The sequence below is a fragment of the Penicillium argentinense genome, assembly GCF_028826775.1.
Source record: "Penicillium argentinense strain IBT 30761 chromosome Unknown utg000006l_segment0_segment0, whole genome shotgun sequence".
In the NCBI taxonomy this organism is placed as follows: domain Eukaryota; kingdom Fungi; phylum Ascomycota; class Eurotiomycetes; order Eurotiales; family Aspergillaceae; genus Penicillium; species Penicillium argentinense.
The window spans coordinates 722447-739404 of NW_026622665.1; the positions used below are offsets into that span (position 1 = coordinate 722447).

At 50.3% G+C, this 16958-nt stretch overlaps 8 protein-coding genes across 8 annotated transcripts; 4 read left to right on the forward strand and 4 right to left on the reverse strand.

The window, feature by feature from the left end:
* Nucleotides 1–1469: 1469 nt before the first annotated feature.
* N7532_007406 (uncharacterized protein) lies at nucleotides 1470–3897 on the forward strand (the record flags this gene model as incomplete). Its single annotated transcript, XM_056619899.1, has 2 exons — nucleotides 1470–1938; nucleotides 2036–3897. 2 exons carry the CDS (start codon nucleotides 1470–1472, stop codon nucleotides 3895–3897), a joined length of 2331 nt encoding a protein of 776 aa, XP_056473265.1.
* A 620-nt stretch (nucleotides 3898–4517) lies between these two features.
* N7532_007407 (uncharacterized protein) lies at nucleotides 4518–5768 on the reverse strand (the record flags this gene model as incomplete). The annotated part of the gene is made up of 1 exon (XM_056619900.1): nucleotides 4518–5768. The coding sequence occupies one exon, from the start codon at nucleotides 5766–5768 to the stop codon at nucleotides 4518–4520; it is 1251 nt and encodes a 416-aa protein (XP_056473266.1).
* A 935-nt stretch (nucleotides 5769–6703) lies between these two features.
* On the forward strand, nucleotides 6704–7333 carry N7532_007408 (uncharacterized protein; the record flags this gene model as incomplete). The annotated part of the gene is made up of 1 exon (XM_056619901.1): nucleotides 6704–7333. One exon carries the CDS (start codon nucleotides 6704–6706, stop codon nucleotides 7331–7333), a length of 630 nt encoding a protein of 209 aa, XP_056473267.1.
* A 298-nt stretch (nucleotides 7334–7631) lies between these two features.
* Nucleotides 7632–8327, reverse strand: N7532_007409 (MARVEL domain-containing protein; the record flags this gene model as incomplete). Its single annotated transcript, XM_056619902.1, has 1 exon — nucleotides 7632–8327. The coding sequence occupies one exon, from the start codon at nucleotides 8325–8327 to the stop codon at nucleotides 7632–7634; it is 696 nt and encodes a 231-aa protein (XP_056473268.1).
* Nucleotides 8328–8858: 531 nt separating this feature from the next.
* Nucleotides 8859–10772, reverse strand: N7532_007410 (MID1 family protein; the record flags this gene model as incomplete). Its single annotated transcript, XM_056619903.1, has 2 exons — nucleotides 8859–9529; nucleotides 9581–10772. 2 exons carry the CDS (start codon nucleotides 10770–10772, stop codon nucleotides 8859–8861), a joined length of 1863 nt encoding a protein of 620 aa, XP_056473269.1.
* A 1067-nt stretch (nucleotides 10773–11839) lies between these two features.
* N7532_007411 (pantothenate transporter) lies at nucleotides 11840–13826 on the forward strand (the record flags this gene model as incomplete). Its single annotated transcript, XM_056619904.1, has 8 exons — nucleotides 11840–12148; nucleotides 12206–12307; nucleotides 12360–12490; nucleotides 12537–12752; nucleotides 12805–12872; nucleotides 12923–13151; nucleotides 13204–13428; nucleotides 13649–13826. The coding sequence occupies 8 exons, from the start codon at nucleotides 11840–11842 to the stop codon at nucleotides 13824–13826; spliced, it is 1458 nt and encodes a 485-aa protein (XP_056473270.1).
* A 345-nt stretch (nucleotides 13827–14171) lies between these two features.
* On the reverse strand, nucleotides 14172–14654 carry N7532_007412 (tetratricopeptide repeat protein; the record flags this gene model as incomplete). The annotated part of the gene is made up of 2 exons (XM_056619905.1): nucleotides 14172–14355; nucleotides 14506–14654. The coding sequence occupies 2 exons, from the start codon at nucleotides 14652–14654 to the stop codon at nucleotides 14172–14174; spliced, it is 333 nt and encodes a 110-aa protein (XP_056473271.1).
* Nucleotides 14655–15520: 866 nt separating this feature from the next.
* On the forward strand, nucleotides 15521–16636 carry N7532_007413 (uncharacterized protein; the record flags this gene model as incomplete). The annotated part of the gene is made up of 1 exon (XM_056619906.1): nucleotides 15521–16636. One exon carries the CDS (start codon nucleotides 15521–15523, stop codon nucleotides 16634–16636), a length of 1116 nt encoding a protein of 371 aa, XP_056473272.1.
* Nucleotides 16637–16958: the final 322 nt, after the last annotated feature.

Sequence of the window (16958 nt, forward strand, 5' to 3'; positions counted from 1 at the left end):
AAGTGAGAGAAGAAGGTTTGGCTGAGACGCTGGCGCCCGCTTAACTTTTTCGCTCAGCCTTCTCCCTTGTTTCGACGCCTCACTGCAGCTGCGCTCCACTACCGTTATACCCTTCTCTACGAGGAAGCTGCTTGGAGCAGCTTCTTCGGGAGTCGGCCGTAGGGCTTATCCACTCGTGTACGCATTGTATCGTCAAGAGCAGCCACGCCGAGCGCCCGCGAGGGTAAGCCCCTCGCTTGAGGGACGGACGACTGTATGTACACACTGCAGTATTGGAATGTGACAGACACGCCCAGCACTGTCCGGACGGGCTGTGACCGTGGAACGAAACAGAATCCCCTGCCATTGAACCCTAGCGACCGGTGGCTTCCGGTGGAGGATGCAATGGTTCCTGCGCAAAGCAGATCGAGCCGGGGTCAACCCGGGAGGAACGGCGGCCTCCGAGAATGATATTCCAAAAATTACAATTGGGATGTAAACTTGAATGTATACATGAAGGAATTAGGTGTAGAGTGTCGCATGCCCAAATCCAGCGTAGTCGATGTGCCAGTGCCTAGCCTAACAGTCGACTCCATCGTTAATTAATTACGGAGTATAGTGCGATCCGCTCCACTGCGATCGAAGCCCTACCCAGACGAGTATGTATCCTCGGCACTTTCGAACCCATTAGCCTCTACATTACCCTAAGGTAGTTCTGTACAGTGTAAAAAAATGTACTCGAGGGTAATACCCATTTTGAGGAACCGTTAAGCCCGAGGCTGCGCTAGCGACGCGGGGAATTTCATCCTGTTTCCATTGCCTGCGAATCGCGGAGGTCTGAGACCTGCACATGCGCAGGGCCTCGTGCAGCTACACGTTCGACCTCGGATGCATCCGTATGCATCCCATGATGTCTAGGGGTGATACGTGTGTAGTGCTCATGTTTGTGCAAACATGCAGCAAAGAAAAGAAAGCAAACCACAAAATGGCAACAAAATGGAATAGGATGATAATACTGGATGGTATGGAAATTCGCTACGCCCGATGCGACTAGAGCACCCCACATGCAGGGGCGGCCATCCGTGGTTTCGGCTCCGCGTTGCTGGGTTGGACGGGAGAGTCAGTATTTTAGGGTACGAGTATGAAAGACAGAGGGGGGAATAGAGTAAAAATGGCTATTCAAGAGTGAATGAATATAATAGAGCAGGAATCATAGTAGAGAATGTAATATCATCTCATCAAGAGACCAGATTGCATCTACAGTAAGTAGGGTAAGTATTGATTTTGATGTCTGCTGTGGACAGTATTACTCTTACGGCGTGCAACCCCTGAGCCCACCGGTAATACCGCGTACCGTATCTCCCCGTCTCACAGCATCCCGTCAAATATATGGACCCCCGTCTCTAACCCTCGCCGTCGCGGTTATCTTCCCCAGTCTACCATGAAACACCCTTGCCGCTCCTTCTAAGCTCATATTTGGGCCTCCTCAAATGTATCCCCAGGCCGCGCCGGCTTGGGACGACGATGGCCACAGCGACCCTCCTTCTACTCGCTCCTCCAACGATCCGCCAGAGCACATGGCTCACCTGCGTTCCCGTTCAACGGCCCACGCTCAATCTCCCAAGCGTCTCTCTGTCTTCAGTGGCCGCTCCAGAAGCAATACCACCACTTCAACCTCGTCTCGCCGCTCTCCAGGTTCCTCAATGACTTCTATAGACAGCGGCGTCGGCCAGCCCGACGAGCGCACCGCGTCGTCGCTGGGCATGCGCGCTGACAAGTCGGACCGCCCTTCTCGCTCCTTCCTGGCCCGCGGGAGCCGCATCTTGCGTCGTCAGGGGAGCAAGATCAACATCGTCGCCACGCTGGACGAGGAAGACGAGCAAGATCGGGAGAAGCCTCGGTCTGAGAAGCTCGAGAATGGCGGCATGTTTGGCCGGAGAGCCAGACATTCCGAGAATCGTGAGTGCAATTGAGTCATTCAGACCCCCACATGGGAGAAAGAATGCGGCCTGAAATCGCAATCAATATGTGCAAAACACTGACTTGTACATTCCAGACGAACGCTTGAAGAGTATCATCTCGGATCCGTTCGACTTTCACCATCTCACCCATACGAGCCCCTCTCAATTCCAATCCCTGGACCAGACCCGCGAAAATGACTTGGTCACTGAATTCTCCGTCATTCGGGCCTCGCAACGGCCCGAGGCGGTCCTAAAGGGTATCCGCGCGGACGATATCCATTTCCACAATTTCTCCGCTGATGACCTGCCGGCTCTCGGCACTGCTGCCACGGTCGACGAGCCGGTTCTCGCGCCCAGTCCACCAGGTTCACCCGCCGCTTCGGGGTCAGTCAGTCCCAAAGGCCATGTTCGTCGCGAATCTCGCGCTCATGAGAACTTCTCTCGTCCGGCCTCGAGATATCCTCGTTCCTGTCCCACCACCCCGCCGCCTCCAGCAGGTTCCGAGATGCCGCTGGAGGCAGAGCCGGCCCCGCGGGCAATTGATGAGATTCTGGGCTTGTCTTCTCCAAAGACATACCCTGAGTACATCGAGTCGCCCTCGGCTACCCAGCTGCGGTTCAGCCCCGACCCGGCTGATAACATGACGATTCGCACTGGTACTTCGTCCATGAGCAGTCACAGTCACTATGATCTGGAAGATGTACCCGAAGAAGAAGAGGCAACGCGTCTGTGGGATAGCCCCGGCCCCAGCATCGGGTATGCCCACTCGCGGTCCACCTCGCAAGTCAGCCCCGGTACGGTGGAGGAGCCAACGGGAGTGGCCATCCCCCGAGGAACCCCCAACGGCCTCTCCATTTTCGTGGCGGAAGAGCTCTCGCGCAAGTTTTCCGAGGCGTTGGGCTCGCCAACCCTGCCACAGAACCTCCCCAATGCCTCCTCGCCCTCTCTCAAAGCAGAGGAGATGGACGCGACTCCACCTTCCGCACCAGGCATGCACCAATTCTCCTACGAGGACGAACTGTACGACTCCTGGGACGCGGATATTGACTACTGCTACGAGCACGCCGCCGAATCCACCTCTAATTTCGACTGGTCTCGCACCTCCCTCGAAGAGCAACGGCCCCAAATCGGCATTGCCTGCACCGACGAGGGCTGGGGCCTCGAGAAAACGACCCCAAAGTCCCGGCATCTGCAGCCCAGTCCGCTTAGCACCTCCACCCTTCCCACGCCAGACCTGGACCCGAGCGCCTCAGTCCGCTCCACAGCGCCGCACTCCGCCGCCACCCCGTCCACGGGCGAATACGAGCGCGATTTTATGGCGCGCACCGCGGGTGATTACTTCCAGCCTGTCAGTTCGCCGATGCTGCCATCCACGCTGGGAAAGCAGATTAATCAGGAAACGCTGTACGAGGAATACCTGTCCACGGATGCGGAATCCGATCGCCATTTCCCCTTCGTTGCGCAGGGTATGGAGAATCACCCCGTCTCCCCGCGCAGCAGCTTCTCGCCCATCAGCAAGTGCAATTCGCAAGAGAGTCTGATGCTATCCCGGGCTGCGTCCATCGTCCGCAAACACCGCTCCTCCATCTCGACGACCAGCGTCCCCGAATTGATCCACAGCCTGTCGAACAGTCGCGAGCTGATGCCGACAGACCGTCTGACAGCCGCAGAGGCTCTTGCCGCCGGCTCAATAAGTCGACCCCCTTCTTCCTCCCATCATCGCCAGACGAAGAGTCTGGCCGAGTCGCATCTCATGCTGCAGGCCGGTGCCAGTAGTACCAGCTTGCCTAATGTGGACGTCACTTCCCCCTCTCCTATCCACGACCGCGCAAAATCGACCTCTGAAGTTGATCCGCGCCACAAGACCGAACCCCCTCTCCCTCCCCTCCCACCTATGAACCCTAACCGGAAGAAATCCCGGAACCCATCTTACTCTCTCTTCCCTACTGCTGCGTGAACACCAGCAGACTCATACGCACCTACATACCTACCTACCTACCTCCACCCGTTTACCCTCTTTCCTTACCGCACTTTCAGGAAAGACAAAATATGTGTGTTGCATATGATCTTCTCTTTGGTGTCTTTCGCTGATAGATTTTTTTTCTCTCTCTGTTTGTTCTATATGAGTCATGACCCCCTGTTTCTTTTATCACCTATGCCAGTTTCAGTGTCAGTGTCAGTGTCTTTACTATGTCTGCATGTTTTCTGCGCTTCTTGGATCAGTTCAATCTCTCGATGCATTTCTCAGCGAATGGTTGGTGTCTGGATGGAATGGAATGAAAAAGGAATGTGGATTGGATCGGATATTGACTTGGTTCGTTTAAACTGGACGGATGCAATACCATTCGCTTATCTTTTTTTGAGTCGTTAAATCTAGAAAGGTTATATGAGTTTCTTTTCACATGTCTCCTTTGATCCTGTTTTAAATGTATAGTGTATTCTCTAAATAGTATCCATAAACAGACAACATTTATCATCGGTATATAATCCATCAAGCTGAAGCGAATACCTCAACTCAAATCACTTTCCACCCACCCTTTCCACCCCCCATCATTAAGAATAAACCTAACCCTCCCCTCAAGCCACTCCGTATTCCCCCCAAAATCCCCAAGAAGCCTGAAACCGACACCAATCCACCAGCGCCGTCTCCCAATGCCGAATAAACACATCCCACGGATAAAACTCCTCCTTGTTACCACTGGCCTCCAAGAGACCAGCACGATATCGCTGAAGAAGGTCCTTTTCGCCCGCGCACATGGCTAGTTCGGATGAGAGGTTGTATTCATCATACTTATCCTCCTGGCCCCCACCCTGAAGAAGCATGGGCAACGGCACAGAACAAGTAAACAACTTCGCAAGATCACAAACACCAAGCCCAAGACCGGTATACTGGAAATCGAAGAATGCGACGTCCCCGTCAGACGTCGTGAATAGATTCTCGGATTTCACATCGCCGTGGATTAGAGATTCTATTTCCCTTGAGCGGGGGGTTAGGACTTTCGCGGCTAGCTCTGCGATACTTTCGCCGCCGCCACCATCAGCTGTTGGAGTTGGAGTGCAGAATGCTTCGCTCCATTCTGAACCTCCGTCCTCTCGAAGAGAGGCGTATTCATTTCTTCGCGTTGAGAGGTACGTGTACCCGCCATTCAACCAGACGCCGTTTCTGGGCCAGGTGGAATTGGAATTGGAAGTGAAAATGCGGAGGTCGTGCTCTTCCAGTGGGGGGAGGATGTACTCTCCCAACGCCCGATGGGTGAAGGTGAAGGTTGACGCGTGGAACTTCGAAAGCCAGGATAACGCGCCGTGGACCTGAGCTGGAGAAAGTGCGCTTCGCTTCTCGCCGGAGACGGGGTATAGTGGTCGGAGGTCGGTTATTATCGTTGCTGTCAGACCAGACTCCTCCTCCTCATTTTCGCTGGTATATGTGGAAGCAAGACACCTCGCAACCCCCAAATCACCAAGCAAAGGAACAATCTTGCTGTAGAAAAATTGCTCCACTTCGTAGCTGTATATCTTTCGCAAATGGCCCTCGTCTACCATTTTCCCAGAAGAAGAGGAGGTGGCTTTCGCAGGCGGAGGCGATATAAGTTTCAATATAAGAGGGAATGTATCTCCCGCCTTCGCTTTTCCCTCCCCCGGAACCTTCCCAAGATACTGACAGTTCCGGACATACGCAGCAGCACTGTCTGTCCTCGCCCGCGCTGTTATCGCGCATATTTGCCCGTATCCCGCCCAGAGTCTTTGCAGTGTGGTGTAGGATATTAGATCTAGGTCATGGGTGGAGAGGAGGGCACTGGCGATGGTTGCTGGGTCGTTCGCTGCGCTCATTTTGAACTGTGCTTTTGAGGCTGAGGCCTCAGTGCTCGTTGGTATTATTGGTTCATATTTGGTGATTGGTATCGGGAATTTGGTGGAGTTGATGCGAGGGGTGTCACGTGATGGCTTGTGGGTGCTTGAAGGTTAATCTTGAGATGGGGTATGTATACCTCGACTCGATGGGATTAAGTGCGTTTGTTGTAGAGGCAACTAAAGTAGAGTGTATCTGCAGAGATGGTAGTATCAATACTTCAAGTTAATATGGGGTATGATTGTCTAAAGAGGATGAGTGGGATCGACACTGCGAGACTACTAATTGTAAGTCTGTCGCGGCAATTGCTATATGGTTCATATTCTGAATATTTTTGTAGTGATTTTACGTATGATGAGACATGTAGCTAGCGAACCAAACCTTATTCATCTGATTTTATACTATTTCTGCTCAACATCACACTAGTAAAGTGACTTCCCTGCGAAAGTCTTCAATTTCATCACTATGTAGACAATATCTGCAGTCCACTGAACTGACAACTCTATTACTCAGACAGAATTGGATTTTTTTCTGGGCCAAGTAGAAGTAAGTAGTTAGCTAAACCCAACCAATTTACTGGACCACGCGGAAGAACACAAAGTGGAAATCGGGGAGAACAGGAACGCCACCCGATCGCCCACCCGGCCCGAACACTCCCGCATTAGGTGCTTGAACCTCCCATTTACCTCAACCTCAAACCACACCCCAAATACTATTCAGAACTCAACATAAACACACCGGTATGCAGATTACATACAATGAAAATACCGTTTCATCCATCGCTAATCCGTTCCTGCAGCGCTAAGCCATTCGTGCTACGACGTCATGTCATCTTGTCTGATGACCTGCGATCAAATCAGTCAACCTCCAGACGCATTTCCAACTTGTCCTGAGTATCTTAATAGTTCGAATCAAGATGAGTGGAGATAAAGAGTTCACTCCCAAGGGCTCGCAAGACGTGTCATCTGCAGCCGAAAGCACTTCGGAAAAATGCACAGGCGTGCAGGACAATGCCTCTGCTCCCGAGGGGATGACAAATAATTCGGCTCAAACTGGTTCATTACTCGGGACAATATGGTCTCTTTCCAGCTCGTTTCTTGGAAGGGCGTCAGGCCAGAGCAAAACTGCGATTCCAAATCTTGGCAAGGACCAGAAATTGTCGGGTGGAAAGGCTGGTGAAGATACCGCAGTTGCAGTATCTGCATCTGAAAGCCTAAAGTCGACGAAACCGGCCCAGACCGCTCTCGAAGGAAAAGAAAATCAGGCGTCGCCAGAGGCATATTACACGCCCAACGAGGTTCCGCTCTTCAAGAAGCTGCAGAAGAAGCGGTTGACGGGGACGCGGACGAAGCAGCTTCTTCGTGCTGCGTCACGGGCTCATGATGATCCTCCGCCGCCGCCGGAACTGGGGACGTGTTGTGGGAGCTCGTGTGATCCTTGTGTGAATGATTTGTGGAGGGAGGAGAGGGGTGTGTGGAGGGAGAGGTGGGGAGATCGGGCGGTTGAGAAGGACGGGGATGGGAAGAGGAAGGAGCTTGAGTGGTAATTTTACATTATTTTGTGCTTTTGCATATATATGGTGTTGGTATGGTTGCTTATGGCATAGAGGGTTGTTCATATAGAGAAAGCTGAAGTGTACATTGCATTGAAGCCTCTATATACTTTGATTTCATGTTGCGAGTCATTTTGTGCCTGCTAAGAGTCTAGAACAACATATATACTTGATACTGAGAGTATCCATAGATGTATCAATGTAGGAGAAGCCAGTGGCAGTGAGAGCTTGTCTCCCATCTTCATAGATCATACCAGCACCTAAGTATACAATTGTATGTCCCTCATGTGCATCAATATTTGGCCAAGTCTTTCTTCTCATCTTCCCACGCCGCCTTCGACTCCTCCACATCTCGATCCTTCACATTACAATCCTTCACATCTCCCTTCGCATCGGACGGGCTGGACTCCGAAAAAACAAGCCCAATCTCACACTCCCCATCCGCCCAAACCTCCACATCCCGCTTCCCAGGACTGGCAAGATCCAATCTCCTCGTAATCTTTCTCGTCCTCACACACCACGCAATACCAAGAACAGTCGTCAAAAGCCAAAGAAGTATATTCACAAAATCAATCCAGACAGCAGCACGCATGCGCGAAATCGAGCGGGTGGATTCGCGATAAGGATCCTGGATATCATTCGTGATATAGATACATCCGAAAACGCCTGTTTGCGCTAACCACAGCACGAAGAGGACTCCGTCCCAGGTTGACCATGCCACGTGCACCACCCTCACGGAGATGTGAATGAGGCAGGTTATTGCGGATAGTGCTGCAACGAGTTCAGCGTAGACCCATTCTGTTGGGCCGTGGAGGTTGTGCTTGCTTGCGTGGGAGAGGTCGACGCCGTAGAGGGCTGCGATGATTATGGCGAGGGTGAATTGGAGGGTGCGGAGGGTTGCGCGGGTGATTATTCCGTAGGGTCCGGGTTTGTGCCAGTATTGGAGGATTTCTTGGGGTGTTTCTTTGGATGGGGTTTCGTTGCTCATGGTGGATGAGGTGTGGTTGTAGGTTGAGGTTAAGATGGTGGAGTTGGAGAGGGTTGGAGCGTTAGGCGAGGCTTGTGTTTATTACAAGTAAGGCAATGACCAGAATTTAGGGATTGATGTGAAAAGATTTATCTTTAAGAATAGAAACTTGAACATCGATATTCAGGGATTGCTGGTACGATTACGATAAAATTGCCGTTTTGGGATATTTTGGCGTATTCGTTCCCGATGAAAAGGCGGAACGCCAATCAGCTTCTGAGATGGATTCTTGGGTTGATTGATCGGCAATTAATGTGGATACAGGGTTCATTCTTTGTAAATGTTGCTGTGTACTTTATTTCGATTAAAAACGCTTGTCTAAGCGGTCGGAAGGGGGTTTAGCCTGATCTCCATTTTATGATAAGCCATGAAAGCTTCACGAGCATCAGCGCTACATAAATTAACTTAAAGCATCGACAGATTCAATTCAAATTGGCTAAATGCAAGACATGATCTCGTTCATAAATGTACAAAAATGTACAACAATGTAATCTACCAAATGGCCCACCAAAACCCCCACATGGCCATCAGCATGTACACACTAGCCCAGACTCCCATCTTCGCAGCCACATTCAGATAGTACGCAGCTCCCAGGTAACTGCAGGTGATATCACCATTAGGATCACGATATCCATAGGAGCTATTCATCCATTTGCCTTCCGGACATCCAAAACCCAAAGACGAGGGACATTTCTTCACAAGATCATAGCAGATGTCCTTGCACGGAAGAATCTCTTTATAAGGTCCAGGTTTGATCTTTTCGTCGATCAGGTGGTTGCGCGAGTTATTCGTTGCTTTGTGTTTTCGGTATGAACTATTCGCGGGCAAAGAGCTGCCATTGATGAAATCCTGTCCTGCGTTGCGGACCTGCAGATAAGGGGCATTGTTGCTGAAATCTGCGCAGCGGGGGATGGTCACACTGCACAGCCATTGTCTGTATGCTTTTTCGCAGTCTTCGCAGTTGACCGCGAGGGAGAACATCGATTCCTTCGAGGTATTGCATTGGACTTGTTGAAGGGACTTGTCGAAGTTTCGCATGTACTTCTGAGCATAGTCGTCGTAGATATCTCTCAGTGTGCTGACGTTCATGCCTGGGTGAGACGGAACGGCGTAGGCGACCTCCGAGCAGAATGTGAGGTTGAACAAAACAGCGCAATTGTCATCTGGATACGTCAGTCGTGGACTGTTGGCAATGCGTCATGGAAAATGCTTACCAGCCTTGGTCGTGAAATTCATCGACTTATAGACCTTCCCACCACCGTTGACGATGCCATTGCCTGATTTGGTCCCGTTGCCATCCATGGCTAAAATGCCGTTATATGTGGATTTAGCCGACAGGCCCGTGAGATAGAATTGTTCCTTGGGCTTATTGCCCAAGCCTCGGCTTGTCATACCAACTTCGGTCGAATTGCTGATGCGACCGACTTGTGACAAGTCGTTCAGTGCACAGTACGATCGTTCCAGGCCGACCAGCGCCGTGTTGTTGATATCGTGGGCAAACATTGTGTAAGGCGGAGTGACATTCATCCACTGCTGATAGTTCTCCGAGCCTCTAGCAGATTGCGTCATGTTATTCGTCACCAGCAGCGCGGTGGACTGATCAGCGTCGATAAACCAAAGCATTGGGTCGTTAAAATCAACGGAATGGAAGTAATCGTCCACGGAAGCTGCGATCTCGAAACCGTACTTCCCAGTCCAGACCGATGAATTAGGTGCTGCGATTCCAATGAAGATATCATTTTCTGTGTCTAATTGCAGGCTCACGTAGCCCCCGACGGCAGTGGCGACATTCTGGTAATTCGAGTCTTTCCCTGGACCAGGCTCTGTCAGTTTTTCTGATGTCGAGTAGTAGAATTCCAGCTGCGGGAATGATCCAGGGCTGGAATGATTTGAATCAGGCTTGTCGCAGGTTGTGAGAGACAAGTAGATCGGGTTTGTTGCTCGTTTCCGAAGGTCCTGGTGTGACGTCCCGGAAGACACAACCTCGCCTCGGGAGGTGAGGTTCGCAGGTAGATCCGAGTGCGTGAAGGTCGACTTCATATTCACAGTCTCCTTGGTGATAAAAAAGTACTTGGTCGTTCCCACTGTGATATTATCCCGCCAGAACTCGTTGTTCCCTAGAGACTTCGCATTGCTGGGATATTTCCGTCGGACCAAGTCCAGTTCTCCATCCTCATCCGCATCAACTCGAATCTCAAGCCCATTGAAGGAGCCCAGCGCGATCGGAAACCCTGTTCCTTCGCCAATGGCCTGTTCGCCTAGTTTCGGTCGGCTCTCCACATCGGAGGCCTGTGTTTCGACGTCTGCTGCATGGGCAGCGGGTGCGCTAGCGAGCGCAAGAAGTAAAACGGCGGTGGTGACCGCTGCAGTCAGATAGTACTGCACGAATGTGTATTGGCGTCGCATGGAAGGTCGATTTCGGGGGCAATCGCGCCAAGGGTCATGGGGGGTGGGATTCGGAGGGCGACACGGCCACGAGACAGGATCAAGGACAAGCGGTGGTATGACACACCTGCTGGAGACCTTTTCCTAAAGGGTGCAAAGGAATCGACGGCATGTAGTCGGCCAGAGGGATGTTTGGAGGAGGAGCTGGGGCTATCGCGGAAACTCAGCCTTATCGAAAGTTGCTGCCTTGGTGCCTCGGCGACGCGTCAACCAGCCAGTCAGCGATGAGTTATGCACTTAGAGCTGCGCCAGGATATTCAGAGTGATTTCGATCGTGGAAAACAATATTGAGCATTATATTCTAGGGTCTTACAAGGACTTGCATTTTCGCCGCAATCTATTCCGTAGCTCACCTTGAACATCTTTCCGATAGGGCATGGCTGCTCTAGCGTATCCGGAGAGTTTTAATAAGGTCCGCTTGGAACAATTACGTCTATAATCAAATCCCGAATGTCCATCGGCAATTTCAAAGGTTGACTTGGCCGAAACCATCCGAGACTAGAATCGTTCGTGAATTGGAATAGGTTTGGTCACAAAGGCATGGCCTAACTATCGCGTACTCTGTCACCATCGATTCGTCTCAACGCAGCATGGGACGATTGCCGAAATTAAACCGGACCATTTAGTCGATACACTATTCCAAGCTTCAATTCTTTCAAGATCTCTTAAACAAAACTTTCCCGCAAAGATGAATATTTCAGGTACGAGTGAAACTTAAGAGTGAAATTCAGAGAGTAATGTCTAAACTAGAAGCGCAAGCTCACTCGATAAAAGAGAACAATGGCTTCCATTATAAGCTATTATGTCGGCAAACTGGATTTACAAATGAGGGGTTGGCATGACGCTATGCCTCCCTTGTACAGATGCCACGGTGAGGAATGCAGCCCTCCTTGCGCAATCCATATCGCTTGTAGCAAATTATTAGGGCCATCATTCTAGTGGTTCTTTATAAATCAGGTGAAAGGTCTGCTGAGAACCTCGGAGTAAGTTCTATGCTATTTATCAACCCCAGATAATTTTCTGGCGCTATGGCATCTGAAATTTCCGAAAAGGGTGCTTCCCCTTCGATAAAAGCCTCGAATAAAAATGCTTCTAACGTCCTCACGAGTGAATATTCACTCCCTGGGGAGAAAAACGTGCACTATGTGAATCGAAACGAGACACTCTTTTTTACAGAATACGAAGACGATATCATTCCAGGATATGATTCCAATCTCATGCGAGCGCGGGCAATGCTTAGCAGCGCCGACGAGAAAAAGCTCCTTCGCAGAATCGACTGGCATCTCATTCCATTGTTGGCTATCATGTACCTGCTTAAGAGTGTTGACTTTACCAATGTAAGCCACTGCTAGAGCTTTGTCTAGCTAGAGTACTGACTGATAATCGACCACAAGGTCTCCTACGCTCGAATAATGGACAAAGGAACGTCGCATAATATACTGACTGAACAGAAAATGACTTCGGACCAATACAATTTGGTCACGACAATGTATTATGTTAGTTCCACCCGTACTGAAGAGACTCACTTGTCTTGGCTGACTTCTAAAGATTCCTTACATTCCCGAAGCGCCATCTAACCTTCTACTGAAAGGTGTACGGCCATCAGTCTGGCAGGCGAGAATAATGGTGAGATTCGCTTTTCATTGCCTCAAAATATTTTTTCTGGCTGATGATTGCAGGTTTTTTGGGGATAGTCCTTTGCTGCCATGCATCTGTAACAAACAGACAGGGTCTGTATGTCGTCCGATTCTTCCTAGGTCTGTTCGAGGCAGGTCTGTGGCCGGGAATGCTCGTCCAGCTATGCTATTGGTACCGCCCAGATAAAATTCCCCCTCGCATTGTCCTCGTGACAATCCTCGGGAATCTCAGCACGGTTATTAGTGGTGTACTTGCGTTTGCTTTTAACGGAGTTGTCGCCAGCGGGTTATCTGGGTGGAAATGGTACTTCGAATGCGGCTCCGGATGAGAAAAATCTTGCTAATAGTGTGACAAGGTTGATACTGACCGAGGGCATCTTCACCATTCTCTTGGGGGCCTTTGCATATTTTTTCCTGCCAGATTGTGAGCACTCCTCCCACTGCAATGACAAAAGAAAAGCTAACCCAAAACAGTTCCATCTACATCTTCCTGGCTTTCTAATAAAGAACAAGCTTTCATTCAAGCCCGTCTTCCCAGTAATTCCCCACGAGCAGCCGAGGCCAACTTCGATCTCAAAGAGCTCATCACAACACTCAAGAACAAGCGAATCTGGCTGTTTCTTCTTTGCTGGGCCTGCTTCATCGTTGGCACCACAGGGCTCTCCTTCTATCAGCCAGCAGTCATTGCCAATCTTGGATTCACGTGAGTAATCCGAGTCTGTATTGTCGAAATTCTATTTTAAAGCAGCGTGAAGATCAATGGGCGAGACGCAACTTTTGAATATTCCCTCTGCGGTCTTCGCAGTTATCTTGACAGTGGCTTTCGGTATTTTCGCAGACTCGGGACGAATTCCTCAATCTGCTATCCCGCTAGCCTTCATGATGGTCATCGAAACCTGCTATGGAGTACTTTATGCTTTCCCTAATAACGGCGGGGTTTATGCTGCGAGTGTTATTGCGGGAGGGTTTTCTACTGCATGGTGGGTCCTCGCTAGTCACTCTTTGCTGACCAGCTGGAAGAGCTTTTGCTAAAAGTGATAGGTATGCAATGACGTGGCCCTGGCGCGTCCAAACAACCGAAGGCGCCACAGGATCAGCATTCGCAATTGCCTTTGCGAATAGCTATGGTCAAATTGGAGGTGTGGTAGGATCCTAATTGTTTAACACTCGATATGCACCGCGATATACGATATCCTTTAGTATTGCAATGGGATTTGTGGGGATGGCCATCATCATGAATTTGATCACTTGGGGTTTCACGTGGAAGGCGGATGTCGATACTCGAAAACTGAAGAAGATCAGGCTTGCGGCTGCGAAGCTAAATCAGGCGGTTTTGGATGATGTTGATATTCATGCTGGGGAGAAAATGGAGACTTAGAGTACATGGAAACGAACTAGGAGCCAATTTATCATGCCTCCATATTGAAGGAATCGGTCTCCCATTTCAATAGGAGTTCAGAGCTGACAAGATTCGATGGGTGCGAGGGTCCTAAGACCTGCACCTTCTTTGTAACGCATGTTTTGGATTGTTTGTGCATGTCGAACCATTGAATTCCAAGTCCGCGAAAGTCTTTCCATACTACCCAAGGTGTCGGGATGGTCCTCTCCGAGCCTTACCTTGCGAGCCTCGAGAGCTTGCATCACAAGCTGCTCTGCATCCTCGTATTTACCCTGTTTCTTGAACAAGGCTGCGAAATTGCCCATCGTCATCAGTGTCCGGGGATCATCTGCCCCAAAATTTGCCTTGCTCGCTCTTTTCCGTAACCTGCTTCATAAGTTGCTCTGCCTCGGTGTACCACCCTTGGCTCCGGATTGCTGAGGCAAGGTAGCCCATGATCATCGATGTTCGAGGATGGCCTGCTCCAATTTTTTCTTGCTCATTTCCATGACTTGCATCCCAAGTTGCTCTGCCTCTTCATGTTGGCCCAAATTATTAAGGTATTTTGAGTGAGGTCATATATCATCCTAGCGTGATAGGATGGCAAGGTCCAAGCTTTTCTTTGCATGCTCCTATAACTTGTACCTGAAGCTGCTCCGCCTCCTTATAACCTCACTACCTAGAGAGCGTGGGTTCATGTGTACTGTAGAGTGTGTCGAGACTTTGTTCGCCTAATATTTTCTTGCGAGTTTCCAGGACCTGGGTTTGAAGCATTTCTGCTTCCCTATATCGACCCTGTTTGGAGCTTGTCCATGCGATATTGGGCATGCTCACTAAGGTTAGAGGGTGGTCCTTGCCGAGCTCTATCTTCCTTAATTCAAGAATTTGTTCCTCAAAGTTTTCCGCAATATCCCATAGCCTCTCATGCCGAAAAACTCTTGCCAGAACTGCAGTGCTTGCAGCTGTCTTTTCGCTTTCAGCATGTATTCGATGGCGTGTCTTCCTGTTGCAGAATCAGTATTATTGCGGCCGCTCTCAGATTCTAGCTTCACTCACCTAACGCCGCCAAGGCCGACGAGCACCACTCTAGAGCCCGGCGCCGAGGCTTTTCGCGAATCTGGTCGAGGAGTCCAGTGCGGCTGATGAAGTGTGAATGGTGCGGGAACGGGCACGGTAAACAAAGGCTCGGGCAGGTCCTCCGCACGTGGCAGATAGTTTATTGACCCGTTGTTGATCCGATCTGGGACCCCCAGTCTGCGTTGTTGAACGATATGGAAGCCATGGTTAACACGACACAGTCACGGTCTGGGGAATTTCGAGTCGAGGGAAGGGGCTGAGCGCCCCAAATTCTCGAAATCGATCCTCAGCCTCGCCGAGGTGACGGTTGGGCGCTAAGCGCCGGATAGATCCAGCAAGTCAATGTCGGGACGCAAACCCCCACCTTGTCGTGGCACTTTCATTGGCCACGCTTATGCAGAATGGTCACAATCAGATGCGTGTTACGTGATCTTATTATAGGCGTGGCTATGTACGTGTTAGGCGAGGTCTATTGGGTAGCATATGAGGCTGAGAGTCGATCCTTCTGGCCCCTCCCTCCCTAGGCCTTTAAACCCCCTGCCCCGCCATACTCGGGCCACTGCGATTCGATGTTCATTCTGCTCAACTGAATATTTTGCTTACATCTTATGCTCGTGATGTCTAATCCGGACGACTACACCGTCGGCTGGATCTGCGCCGTCAAACCCGAATATGTTGCTGCACAAGAATTCCTCGACGAAGAGCATGATCCCCCCGAAGGTCTACAGCTTGACAATAACCACTACACATTGGGTAAAATGGGCAAGCATAACGTAGTTATCACCATTCTACCCAAGGGTGAATATGGCACCGCCGCGGCCGCTATGGTGGCAGAAGGAATGCGGCGCAGCTTTCCGAACATTCGCGTCGGCCTGATGGTCGGTATCGCTGGCGGCGCACCGAGCAAGAAACACGACATTCGCCTCGGAGATATTGTCGTTAGCATTCCTGAAAATGGGTCTGCTGGTGTCTTTCAATACGACTTTGGAAAAACCATCCAAAACAAAAGCTTCCAGAACACGCGGTTTCTCAACCAGCCACCTACCTCGCTACGTGAGGCAGTCAACGGCCTCGACACACAATATACGCGCAAGGGGCACAAAATCAACGAAGATATCGACAGTATCCTTAAAAAGGCGCCGCGACTACGGAAAGGCTACCAACGCCCAGATTTGGAAAGTGATCAGCTATATCAAAGTCAGATTGCCCATCGCGATGAAAATGAGGGTCTCCCTTGCGCTATGAAATGTGGCGACGATCCATCCTGTTTAGTTTCAAGGCCTCCACGTACTGAGGATGAAGATAACCCTGCTATTCACTATGGCCTGATTGCATCGGCAAACCAAGTGATGAAAGATGCCTTGATTCGAGACAGATTAGTCGCGGAAAAGGACGTTCTGTGCTTTGAAATGGAAGCAGCTGGAATGATGAATCACTTTCCATGCCTTGTTATTCGAGGAATCTGCGACTATTCAGACTCACATAAAAACAAGGGATGGCAAGGGTATGCTGCAATGACCGCCGCCGCGTACGCCAAAGATCTCTTGCGTCACATCCGCCCCGAGAAGGTAAACCAAGAGGCAACTATTGGCAGTGTCTCAGGGGAGTCTGTTAGCAGTGCTTCGGCGGAGCCTTACCCCACAAAGCCATCAGCTATCACATTTGGAGACCAAAACTATGGTAGTCAGGTTGGTGTGAATAATGCGCCTATGAACATGACCTTTGGGAGATAATCTGTATTTTCAGCTCAATGAAGTTTGATTTGCGTCTGTATTTTGAAGGTGCCTTTCAATCCAGCGAAGCTACATTAACCTAGACACTGCATCTGAATTTATTTTGAAATCCCGTCTGCAGATCTCGGGCTTCCCAAGTGTATACACTCGAGTAGCGTCTTGATTTCACCCCGCAAACTCTAAAACCTTAAACGACACGTGATCCATGGTTCGGACGAGTTAATTCAGACAATATCGACGTACCGCGTCAGGATGGAGAATCGTTGATATAGCGATCCGTATTCGTGCTTGGAACGCCCCGACGCGTCGTTCCAGTGGGTCC